At 35.2% G+C, this 12,935-nt stretch overlaps 1 protein-coding gene and 1 non-coding gene across 34 annotated transcripts in view; both read left to right on the top strand.

The window, feature by feature from the left end:
- DLG1 (discs large MAGUK scaffold protein 1) overlaps positions 1 to 12,935 on the top strand; it is a 276,519-nt gene that overhangs the window by 126,336 nt on the left and 137,248 nt on the right. For 5 of the 33 annotated variants that reach the window (XM_045502521.1, XM_045502522.1, XM_045502519.1 and 2 more), the window contains exon 1: positions 674 to 1,462. The exons of 26 other annotated variants lie outside the window; for them this stretch is intronic. In XM_045502521.1, the coding sequence (XP_045358477.1) occupies positions 1,229 to 1,462 (234 nt within the window). In that variant the 5' untranslated portion in view covers positions 674 to 1,228. Of the gene's footprint in view, positions 1 to 673; positions 1,463 to 12,935 lie in introns of those variants that run through there. 2 more of the 33 variants (XM_045502523.1, XM_045502520.1) reach the window with 1 other exon arrangement.
- Positions 11,184 to 11,286, top strand: LOC123576251. Its single transcript, XR_006701270.1, has one exon. It is a non-coding gene; the product is annotated as a U6 spliceosomal RNA (small nuclear RNA).

Here is a 12,935-nt window from a genome sequence, read left to right as displayed (position 1 = left end):
AAGCCACTCTTGATTTTCAGTTCAGGCTGTGATCCCAGGCTCGTGGGACCTAACCTTAGCGTTAGTCTCCATGCTTAGCATGGAGCCTGCTTAAGATATTCTCCCTTCCTCCCTCCCTGTCTGTCTGTCTGTCTGTCTGTCTCTCTCTCTCTCTCCCCCCCCCCATTCCACCCTAAAAATTTTTTAGAAAAAAGGAAAATGACTACTTAGGAATCAGACAATGTTATTTAGTGAACCAGACTATTATTTATGTAGTGTTGGATAAAACATGCTTCACTGGTTATAAAACAAAAAATTTACTTTTAGTTTTTTTGCATTTTTAAAAATTCATAACTTTTTAATCAGTGTTTATGATATATAAGCGAGGTTAGGCTAATCATTTAACAGTTTATTTTTTTAACACAAAAATTCCAGAAGCCACATATTTATTTTGCTAATTAATTTGTTTCTATCTCCAGACTCAATTATCAAAGCATTAAGAGCCAATACATTACATAAAATAATCATGCCACATTACAAATGGAGTTTTCTCTATCATTATTAGATGCTTAGAGTTGAATGTAGACAGTACCTTTAAAAAACTTAGAATCTAATTAAGGTGAGCTCCTTCCTGATGTGGAAATTTATGTGAATGACAGAGTCTCCTTTAGTAAAATTATTTAAACAATCAGAACTGTTGGCAAGAGAATCCTTTTGTATTTTAAATTCAGTTCATACTTACAATTTGAGCAGTGAAGATGCCATTGGATTTTACTACAGACTGAGATTGAAACTTGCTAATCCAGGGTTTCTCCACCCTGTGCATTAAATCAGGCAGCCCCAAAGGGTCTTGGTAGTCCAGTGTTTATAACATCCTTCTTTACCTGCTAATCGACCTCACTTCCTGGATTTCATTCCGTCTAGTTATCAGCTAACAAAAGAACAGCTTTTGGTTCCTGCAGACGCTGGTGAAAAAATAATCATGAGAAAGACATCAACCTTATGCCGTCTTTTTTGTCTGCAAATATAAACTCAGCCATCATACAACTAACAGGTACAGAGGAAAGATACAAGCTCTTTCATGGGAAGAAATTACAGAGAAAATGAGCATCATTTCTCAAGGTTTTTATTTTCCCTGATCTCCAAGTGATGCTGCTGTAATTCTAGCTGCAGTTTTTACCGATCATTCACCACTCAGCAGCTGGTAGAGAAGTAAGACTGCTTGGCAACCACCTGCAGGGCTGCAGAGATGAATTACATTTTCGGGAACAACACACTTCTATACTCTCGCGCCAGTCGAGGAGGCAATACTAGCTCTAGCCATGGCTCAGTAGGCCCAAAGCAGAAACACTGGGCAAAAAAGGGTTCATCAGATGAACTGCAAGCAGAGCCAGAACCTTCACGCTGGCAGCAGATAGTTGCATTTTTCACTCGAAGACACAGCTTTATTGACTGCATCTCGGTAGCCACCAGCTCCACCCAGGTAACATACCACTTGTTGAAATTATTTTCAGTATATTTCGGTTTACGTTTACTTTGCAAATGTGTTAGTATAAATTTCTTGTTATTAAAAATATAGTCTTCTGCACTGAAACCTTGGATACGCAGAAATGTATGTTTTCAGTCCATCTATGTAGGTCTTTAGCATGAAAGAGGAAACAAAAAATATTTTCTCTTTTGCTCTTATGTAATACCAAACAAAACAGTCTGTGATTCTGTTGAGGGACTTTTCTAAAAATACAAACCATTGATACATAAATTAAAATGTAAATTAATAATGCTTGTCTCCTTATTTTTAGACTTAAATCCTGTAAACTATGATGTCTAACCAAAGAAAATACCCGTTTGTTTAGCTTTTGTATGTCATAAGATAAGCTGGGGAGATTGTTATGGTACAGAAACAGAAGATAATTTGAAATATTTTTATTTTCTAGTGTTTTGAGAATAAATGGAGTAGTTGGCTATTGCTATATATACTTATATCTTAAAAAGTTATATTAAATTATGGTTTATTCAAATAACGTAATGAATTAAATATATATTTGTATAAATATACATTCTATAATATACATTATATAAATATACATTATCTAGGGTTAATTTAAAAGCATTAAACTTGTGAAATTACACAATTGTAGGAATATTTTTTCAAATAGTCAATTGACAGTTTTTAAAGAGATGACCAAGCACTAAAAATCTTCCAAATTAAAAAAAAAACAAAACACATAAAACCAAATCTTTTTGAGGAAATGAGTTTTGAAAATAGTGGGAAAATAGAAAATTAATAATAATTTAGGTGAAATATTTATTTGGCATTAAAGGAGGTTGAGAGCTATTCATATTTTAAAATATTTTAATAGATACTCATTCAACTTTAGTAAAAATGAAAAGATAAGAAATAGTCATATAAAAATAAGGAGAATGCTTTTGTCATTTGACATCAGTAATACTTAATAAAATTCATACACATATCCCAGTGCTTTTTTAAAATACATTTCTTTAAAGCCATCTCTTTTTTTATTAGAAGCAGCACAATAAATATAAACTGTCAACAGCTTCTTTGTTGCTTTTGATTACTTGAATTTTCTTTCAGTAGTTTTAATTTTAAAATAATGTCATATTTCTTACATGATAAATTGTACTTATTTTGCTTACATGTGTGAAAGAAATGGAATTACTGGATTAGGGAGTCATAATTGTTTTTATGTAGGTACTGATATTAGTTATAATCAAAACTTCTTCAGAGGCCACAATATGATTTAACTCTTAGGTTGACTACTGCCCAAAGAATTTAACTAACTTGATTTTTGCTACAGTTGCACATACCAAAAAGAGATGCAAAGACTAAGGCTTGGTGTTGTTATTCATTATAGATTAATCTTAAATGAATATTTTTTCCATTGTCAGTAAAAAAAGATAGACTTAAAACTTACATGTAGTTTATATAAATAAACAGTACTGTGTATGTATACATACACATACATGCTACCATGGATACATAATTCATCTTATTAGGGGCATACAAATGAAAAGACAACCAAAATAGTTCACATATAAAACTATTGAAACCACAGAATTATATTACAGTTAGGAGTTGGAGAAAAAGTTGCTATTGCACTAAAATAGAAATAAATACAATAGTTTTCAATAAAAACACTATTTGCAATTAATCCTACAAAGCCATTTAAAATTTTATTTTTCTCCCATTTGTTTCAGGTCATTTGTGTATACTGATACATGACTTAGTTTTTATTTCTTTCACATCTCTTTTCGTTACTTTTTCGTTATCTTTGTATTTCATCTCTAGAAATGTAGACATGAGGTCAGAGGTTTTAGCTTTTATTTCTCCTGCTCTAGCGTGCCATCATATCATTTTTCATTCTATGGGTTTTTCTAACTGATGAGTTAGGTATTTTGTGTATCCAAGTCTTTTCTTATAACTCACTGGAATTCATTTTACTGGATAAAATACAATAGGACTGAGATAGAACGTTAGACATATTTTGGTCTTGGTTGATGCTAGAATACATTTTTCTGTTTCATCTACTGACCCATGGCTTGCAGTTTTATTTTGTAGCACCAGAAGGATTTACATATTGTTATAAGCAAAGTAGATTAATGAAATTTCATAATATATTGAGCATATGCTACATATCTTTGAAGATAGTACATGATAGTGTTTTGTTCTGCAACTGATAAATAATAGCACTGATTACCAGGTCTCCTGTTTCACTGTTGTTAGAAATATTTTTTCTAAGATTTGATAGCAAGATTAACTTTGAATCTAATTCCTTATAACTATGCAGCATGATACTTGTAGCAGTTTGGAGAGTTGCTATTAAACGAAGTTTTATTAATTTGAAAGTCATTACTCTGATTTAATATCCCCCCAAATATCCTTTATAAATAAAAAGAAAATTTATTTACTTTAAAAATTCATTTAAATTGCTTGTGTGATGGAAATACGTTAATAACTCAGATTATATGCCAGGTTCTACTGTAATATCTGGAACTTAGTATGAAGTCATTAATGTCTTTTTAAATTATAAGGAAGCTAAGTGGTTATAAACTTTGGCAAGACCCCCAGCTTCTAGGATAGGGCATGGCATATATTTGGTGCTCCATAAATGTTTATGGAATTATTTTCCATTTCAGTTACCAAGAACCTTTTTAGTTTGTGGCCTTCCAGAATACAGCACCTAATCCAAAACCTCCTGGGTACCTATTTTTATTTTCCTTCCCTCACAAGTGCCTTTAGTTCTTCACAGTAGCCTATTTCTTTCTGTACTTCCCTTTTCTTCCCTTCCATTCTTAGTATTTCCTTGAAGCCACATGAATCCCCCATGTACCTGATTTCCTCACCCCTTTGAATCTCTACCCAATGATGATAACTATACAGCTTACAAACTATTTCTCATTTTTGTCATTTGATTATATCCCAGAAGTTTACATTGGATTTGTTTTGTTTTGTTTTAATGTTAAATTAAGATGAGTTTCTAATTATTTTACTCTGGTTTAAGTTTTTTCTATTTTGTGCTTCATTCTACTTAAGTTCTTAATTTTGAATAATACAGAAAAACAGTGCTTCAAGCGCTCATTTCCTTACCTCAGAATTCCCTCTATTCTTCCAGTTAGGATCACTTAATGCCAACCTTCCCCGACTTATATAGTGCACTCAGCTCACTTCCAGTCTAGGACCAATTTATATATTTATGAGGGTTTTAAAGAACTCCAGCACAGTATTTCTAGTCTTTGCTATACTTGATTAGCTCCTAGGTAAAAAGTTTTGCCTATTGGGTGATACTAGTGTTTATTAATGAGTATAGTAGTTATATAAACTTTGAACAGCTGTGAAGTGGTAGGTCACTTTGAATGTATGTTTAGCAACTGTTCCTATATTTTGGACTACTTGAAAATGCCTAACATGGATCAGTGTAAATAATCAAACAGGATTCCACCCTCCCCCAGACAAATGACATGCCTAATGAAGCAGAAAACAACACAGTTCTTTTCTTGGGAGTGAATGGAACAGACATGATGACTTGTCATAACTGAAGAAGAACAATAAAATTTTAATAAGAGTTGAATAGTCTACTTTTTAAGAGGAAAAATCCTGTCCTACATTAACATACAGGAAAACACTTTTCAGATATCCATGTGGGAAAATATATAGGCTAATTTGTATTAAAAGAGTATTATTTGTCCTAAGCAGATGCATTCTAGATTATAAAAGGCTTAATTTGTAGAGTTGTGCATTGGACATACTGTCCAAAAAATGAAGATAATATTATCAACCTCATTAAGTTAATTGTTATTAAGTGATTTAATATATGTATCATACTTAGTGCCTAGTAGCTATTATTTTATTATATTATTATATTGCTTAACTTTGATAATCCATGGACAAATTCACATGTAGGTAATTAGGAGTTACAGCACCTAGAGTAGTGCATTTTTTATTCATTCAGTAAATAGTGTTGATGGAATAAGTTAGCTGTAAGTACAAGCCATGCATTTTTTTAAGAACCCCAGACCTCAACATCTTTAACTGTAGGATGTAAGGAAGGGGCCCCAAAGAGCACCTTAGTTCTTGGGTGAGACCACCAACTCCTTTACTTTGCCTTTCCCAACATTCCCTTAGACAGATTGCCAAACCAGTCACAAATAAACAACTAAATTTAATTGATTATTCACCTTTACCAAGCTTTCCTAAGCATACCTTCAGAACTAATTTTCCACCCTATATCCCTTTTGAACTTAATCACCACAAAAAGTACAAATATTCCTGATCATTCTCATTCATTTTCTTATCTCTGAATGATTCAGATATATCTCTAATCTGTTTTAAACTCCCCATTTCTCTCTACCCTCCCAAGCCCTTTTAGTCTGCCCTTTAGAACTCCCAATTTGTCATCAGCAAAATTTCCTTTACCCTACAGCTCTTCTCTGTTGGTTCATCTCACCCTTTTTTCGCTCATAGACGCCTGGCATTCTTCTGAGGATACTGGGTTGTTTTTTTTTCTATAGTCCTCTGGAAAAGTGGAGCTTTTATCTGTCACATCTCATGCACCATGGGACCAGCAAGTGGAGTTGATGTCTTCCTTGCTTCCATTGTGCTTCCAATGTGCTTCCATTGATATTTATGGATGGTTGTACCTCCTCTCTCTTTGAAAAAAAAATGTAGGTGCCATCAGACAGTATTTTCTGCTTCCCCTCCTTTTCTAGTCATCTACATTTCTCTCAGTCACTCCCACTCATTAATGATTTGAACAACTGGTTTACTGTCTTTTCTTGCCCACTAATCCTGTAATTTTTCTAAGTGAGTTTCAGTATCCTTGTGTAATTTATCCAAAATCTTGACTTCTCAATTCTTTGATCTCCTTACCTCTAGGAATCTTGTTTTTTCTTTCACTTGAGTGACACACTTAAATAGTTATATTTAGGAACTCAGTACCATTGACTGTAGCACTTACAAAATCTCAGTTGCAAGCATTTCAGACTATCTGACTAGCACTTTCTTTCTTTTTAGCTCACTTCCCCTACTACAATGATTTTCTTTTTTTATCTTCTGAAGACCTTCAGCTCAACTTTTTATTATCTATCACTCCTTTCATGCTCTAACTTCTCTCCTTGCCTTGTTCATTTTCCTTGGTCCATGACTATAAATACTGCCTTTCATTATCTCAACTTTCTTGCCCCTCTGTCACTTCACTGATAAGATTCAACCTTTGTTAATTGCAACTCTGCCTCCTTCACACTGGCTCCAAAGCTGCACATTAAATTTCCAATACCCATTTCCTGGCCCTCATTTTTAGTTGATGATCTTACTCTGTATGCTGGGCCTGTTAAAATAAATGATTTATCTGTGTTCTTAAAGCTCATCCTTTACTTCTGCTCTGTATCTTAGCCCCTTTATTATTTAGGGACTTCTGAAATTCTCTGTTCTTCACTACATTATCTGTCTTTCCCCCTCTACTGAATTTTCTCATCAGCATATGTGCCTCTTATGATATCTCTCATTAAAACAACCAACCAGGGGCGCCCAAGTGGCTCAGTTGCGTATGCATCCGACTTCGGCTCAGGTCACTATCTCATGGTTTGTAGGTTTGAGCCCCGCATCAGGCTCTGTGCTGACAGCTTGGAGCCTGGAGCTTGCTTCAGATTCTGTGTATCCCTCTGTCTCTGCCCCTCCCCTGCTCGTGCTCTCTCTCTGTTTCTCAAAAATAAACAAACGTTAAAAAAAATTTTTTTTTTTTTTTTAAAACAACCAACCAGAAACTCTCTTTTGGAGTAGGTTTTCAAATCCAGTGATCAGTTCACAGTTTTTGTTTTACTTGAAGCCATAACAGCTTTTACACAATTGACTATTCCCTCCTTTAAATTCTTTTCTCATTTGACTTTTGAACACCACCCTTCTGATACTCTCCCAACCTCATTTTCTTTGGCAGTATCATCCTCCTCTTCCTACTGCTAACCAAGTGCCTGGAGACTCAGTCCTTGAACTTCCCTCTTTTTATATTCACATTTCAGGTGATCTCATCCAGTCTTATGCCTTTAAATAACGTCAGTATTTGTTTTAGCCCACAGCGAATCCTTGTACATTAGACTTGTATATCTTCTTACTCAGTATCTCTGCTTGAATTAAGTTTCTGAAGGCTAACAAGTCAAAAACAATCTCTAGTTTTATTGTTCTCCCCATCTTCTTTCATCATCACCCACTGAGATGCTGGAGACAGAAACTCTAATCATTTTCTATTATTTTTTTCCTTTGGTCCACATTCGGTCTAACAGCAAATCCTATTGGCTCTATGTCCAGGTTATATTTATGATCTGACCACTTTTTGCCATTTCTAAAACTACTAAATTCAAATTATTTTTTTCCTGAACTACAGCAGTAGCCCTCTAACTGGTTCCCCATCTTCATTCTTTGGAGAATAAACTGTTAAGAGCAACAGTCTGTTCACTCATCAACCAGCATCCTCGTTTCAGAGTGTCAATACCTTGTTTTTAACCCTTCCGTGGCTTTCAATCCAACTTATAATAAAAGCCTAAATCCTTATTTACCATGGACCAAAAGTCCATGACAGTACCTCCAATCCTACTTCATACTGCTTCCTCACTTATTCTACTGGGTATACTGGCCTTGTTCCTGTTCCTCAAATCTATCAAATGAGGCCATCTCAGAGCCTTTATCTTGATGTTCTCTTCTCTCTGCCTGTAACATTCTTTCTCCTAGATATTCTCATGGTTTATTCCCTCACCACCTTCAGATATCTGCTTATCTATTGCCTTCTCACAGGGCCTTCCAAGATTTTTATCCAAGGTTGCAGGTACTCATTCACTCCAGACATTATTCTCTCTTCTTACCTTTAAAAAATTTTTTTCTTTGTAGCGTTTAATACTACCTGTTTCTTTTTTACTGTAAGTTTTTCATTTGTCTGAATTCTCCCTTAGACCTTCTGGGAAACATATTACACTTTATCTAGTGTTATCCTGATCCTCTAGCTGATGATTCTCTTCTTAGTTACTCGTTTGGGAAGAAATACACAAGAGGAGGTGAGGCAGGGAGAGAAGAGGGAAACCATTCAATTTCCTTATAATTAGGAAGACTGTGTAACTCATCGATCAAATGGGAGTACTTTTGATGGAAAGAAAAAACTATTGATAATTAAAGTGGGACAACAGGCATAAAAACAGACTTACCAGGCAAACAGAGGCATATGGTACATCATTTATAGCCATTTATCTGCTGGTTTTTCGCACCAGGCAGCAAGTTTAAATAGTCACACCAAGACATCTCCACCTTGGACCATTCTGGATTGGCCTAATCTTTCGAAATAAATGTTTCACACATTTAGACTCATGCCTAATGATAATTGTATTTTGAGGTGGTCAAATTTATATATTTTTCTTCATCTCTAAGGAATAAACTTGGTTACATTCAATAATATATTGCCTTTATATTAAACTAGAACATGTAGAGAGTAGACAGTCCTCTTAAAATACTTTGGAAATGCAAACTCTGATAGGATAGTTTCTAGGAGAATAGTTAAGAATGGGTTAGGATAGGGGTACCTGGATGGCTCAGTCTGTTAAGCGTTGGACTTCAGCTCAGGTCATGATCTCACAGTTCATGGGTTTGAGCTCTGTGTTAGGCTCTGTGCTGACAGCTCAGAGCCTGGAGCCTGCTTCAGATTCTGTGTCTCCCTCTCTCTCTGCCCCTCCCCTGCCCACGCTCTGTCTCTTTCTCAAAAATAATAAACATTAAGAAAAAAATTTTAATAGGTTAGAATAAAAACTATTATACTGGTTGTGAGATGCTGCCTCTTGGCAAAGTTTAATTGCCCATTCAAAAGGTCATTAAGGAAAAAAAAAACCAAAAGGTCATTAAGTCCAAATGGTAAGATTGATACCATAACTCAGATTTAGAAGTTAATTGTTCCCCTTTTCAACTGAAGAACGTTATGGAATTTCTTACAGGGAACCTATATGTACCCACTAAAAATTTGTTCAAGTGATGTTTAATACCCAGTCATTTGTACAATAGAAAACTTGAGAAAAGTATAGAGATGAAGATTAAACAAAAAATAGTTTACAATGGTTACAGAAGCCTTTAAAAGATACCAAATTTAACTAAACAGTCCAGCATTTGCACTCCTTGGTATTTATCTAAATGAGTTGAAGACTTATGTCCACGTGAAAACCTGCATACATGTTTATAGCACCTTTATTTATAATCGCTAGAATTTGGAAGCAACCAAAATGTCCTTCAGTAGGTGAATGGATAAGTAAACTGTGGTACATCCAGATAGAGGAATTTATTTAGCACTAAAAAGAAATGAAAAGACATGGAGGGACCTTAAATGCATTTTACCAAGTGAATGAAGCCAATCTGAAAAGGCTATATACCCTGTCCTTCAACTATTTGACATTCTGGAAAAGGCAAAACTATGGAGACAGTACAAAGATCAGTGGTTGCCTAGGGTTAGGGAAGAGGTAAGGATGAAAAGGTAGAACAAAGGGAATTTTTGGAACAGTGATACTGTTCTGTATATTGGTAGATAGATGTCATGAATTTGCTAAAACCCAAAGAATGTCCACTAAGAAGTGTCCACTAAGAGTGAACTGTGAACTTAGGGTAATTGTGATGTATCAATGTAGGTTCATCATTTGTACAAATGTACCACTGTGGTGGAAAATGTTGATAATGGGGAATTATGCATGTGTGTGGGCATAGGTTATACGGGAATTCTGTACTTTATGCTCGATTTTACTTTGAACCTAGAAACTGCTTTAAAAATTAAAGCCTATTGGGGCTCCTGGGTGGCTCAATTGGTTAAGGTTAAGCGTCTGACTTCGGCTCAGGTCAGGATCTTGTTCAAGCCCGGCTGAACTCTGAGCCTGGAGCCTGCTGCAGAGTCTGTGTCTACCCCCCTCTCTGCCTTTCCCCTGCTCACACTCTGTCTTTGTCTCTCTCAAAAATAAGCATAAAAAAAAAACCTTAATAAAAAATAAAGCCTATTAAAAAATTAATATCTTAATGAATATTAGATTGGCTATAGCTTAAAGAACTAAATAAATGAAATTTGTTTATATAAGCTTTTTATAAATAGGTGTGTTGCATTCATCTTTGTAGCTTCTGTATAGTGTCATGATTGATTATTAGATAGCCCTTTTGTCAAGGACAAATAGAAAGAGAAATTTCACAAGCTGCAACTTACATGTTTTTAATATATTCAAACAATTTTTAAAGTTAACCTTTAAAATTATGTTTTACTAACAGTGCTAAAAAATTACCCACATGCTCAGGATAAGAGAGTCAGCCTTTCTAACATTTTTGCCCTATCTTCAAGCAGTGTTTGTTTTCATGAGATTCGTACTTCATACCTCTATATCACAACTTATCACAACTGTTTATTTCAGTAATCAGTTGGGTAATGATTCATTTATTTTTTTTTTTAATTTTTTTTTCGACGTTTATTTATTTTTGGGACAGAGAGAGACAGAGCATGAATGGGGAAGGGCAGAGAGAGAGGGAGACACAGAATCGGAAACAGGCTCCAGGCTCTGAGCCATCAGCCCAGAGCCTGACGCGGGGCTCGAACTCCCGGACCGCGAGATCGTGACCTGGCTGAAGTCGGATGCTTAACCGACTGCGCCACCCAGGCACCCCGGGTAATGATTCATTTAATATTAGCTGCTGAGTGCTTGCTTTTGGCAACACACATACTAAAATTGGAACGATGCAGAGTACCACGGCCCCTGTACAAGGATGACACGCAAGTTCGTGAAGCTTCCATATTTTTAAAAAATAGTTTCAAACAGAGAGGAAGGCAAACCATAAGAAACTCTTAAATACAGAAAACAAACTGAGGTTTTGGTGGGGGGGTGAGAGGGGGGAAATGGGTGATGAGTATTGAAGAGGGCATTTGTTGGGATGAGCACTGGGTGTTGTCTGTAAGTGATGAATCATGGGAATCTACTCCTGAAGCCAAGAGCATACTGTATACACTACGTTAGCTAATTTGACAGTAAATTATTTTTTTTTTAAAAGAATATTTTGAAACAAAAGATAGAATCATAGGAGAGAGAGAGGAAAAAGAATTGGTTAATGGGCTGCAGGTACAAATAGATATAGGGATTGGGATATTTATTTTAATGTGAAGTTAAAGGGTGTAGACAGAGGCTGCTTCATTTGATGTTTTATTTTGTTTTTTGGCCTTAGATTAGGAGATATTTCTGCCATCTTCACACTGTTTCTTTTCACCAGTGAGGCCTTTTCTCCTCCTTTCTATTCTTTTAAGATAAAGCATCTCTATAAATGTTTCTTGATTCCATAATTAAAATTATTCTCTCCTTACATTGTAAACTTTTTTCCTTTCTTATAGTACGGTAGAATCTTGTGTTTATCTGATTTTTGTGCCCTAAAATATCTGACTCATCTAGGGACGCCTGGGTAGCTCGATCAGTTGTGTCCGACTCTTGATTTTAGCTCAGGTCATGATCTCATGGTTGTAAGATCGAGCCCCACACAATGACCATGGAGCATGCTTAAGATTTTCTCCCTCTCTCTCTCTCCTTCTGCCCCCTCCGCTCCTTGTGCTCTCTCTCTCTCTCTCAAAAAATAAAATTAAATTAAATATGAGCTGCTGAACCAGAAGCTTCACAAGAGCTGGTAATACAAGATGTATGTTTTCTTGTATCGCCAAAGTCTAGCACAATGAATGCACTTGATAAATGTTTGTTGAATGAATAAACAAATGTTATATACTTGTTTATTTTCACTTAATCTGATGCTGGCTACAAGGAAATTTGGACCTTCTAAATATGGTTTGATCACTGTAAACTTGTCAAGCCAATTTTATGTAGAACTATGACTTAAATTTTTTTCAATTTTTTTTAATTTAAAAAAGTCTACAAGATTTTGTAAACATCATGTGTATTTCAGAAGCAATTCAAAGCTGTCTGTGAAAAATTTGAGACATATATATTCTTATACATATGAAGAATTTAAATTCTTACTGTTAAAATTTGTCTTAGATTCATTTTCTTTAAAGATTTTTTTCCATGTTATTCTTTGTACTTCCTGGCCCTATTATTTAGATAACATTTCAGTCATCCATTTTATATCAAAATTTAGAATTTTTATAAAGGTAAAAATAGTTGTTCAGACCATGTGGGAACAGTAGCCTACAATTATCACCTTATTTAACAAACTTTAAATAAGCCAACTGATGTAATAATTTTACAGGCATATGCAAGTCAATCAAAAAAGACTGGACCTTTTTTAAAATTTTTTTTTTCAACGTTTATTCATTTTTGGGACAGAGAGAGACAGAGCATGAATGGGGGAGGTGCAGAGAGAGAGGGAGACACAGAATCGGAAACAGGCTCCAGGCTCCGAGCCATCAGCCCAGAGCCCGATGCGGGGCTCGAACTCACGGACCGCGAGATCG

Source organism: Leopardus geoffroyi, chromosome C2, assembly GCF_018350155.1.
Source record: "Leopardus geoffroyi isolate Oge1 chromosome C2, O.geoffroyi_Oge1_pat1.0, whole genome shotgun sequence".
Lineage (NCBI taxonomy): Eukaryota > Metazoa > Chordata > Mammalia > Carnivora > Felidae > Leopardus > Leopardus geoffroyi.
This window is presented reverse-complemented; position numbering and strand designations above follow the sequence as displayed.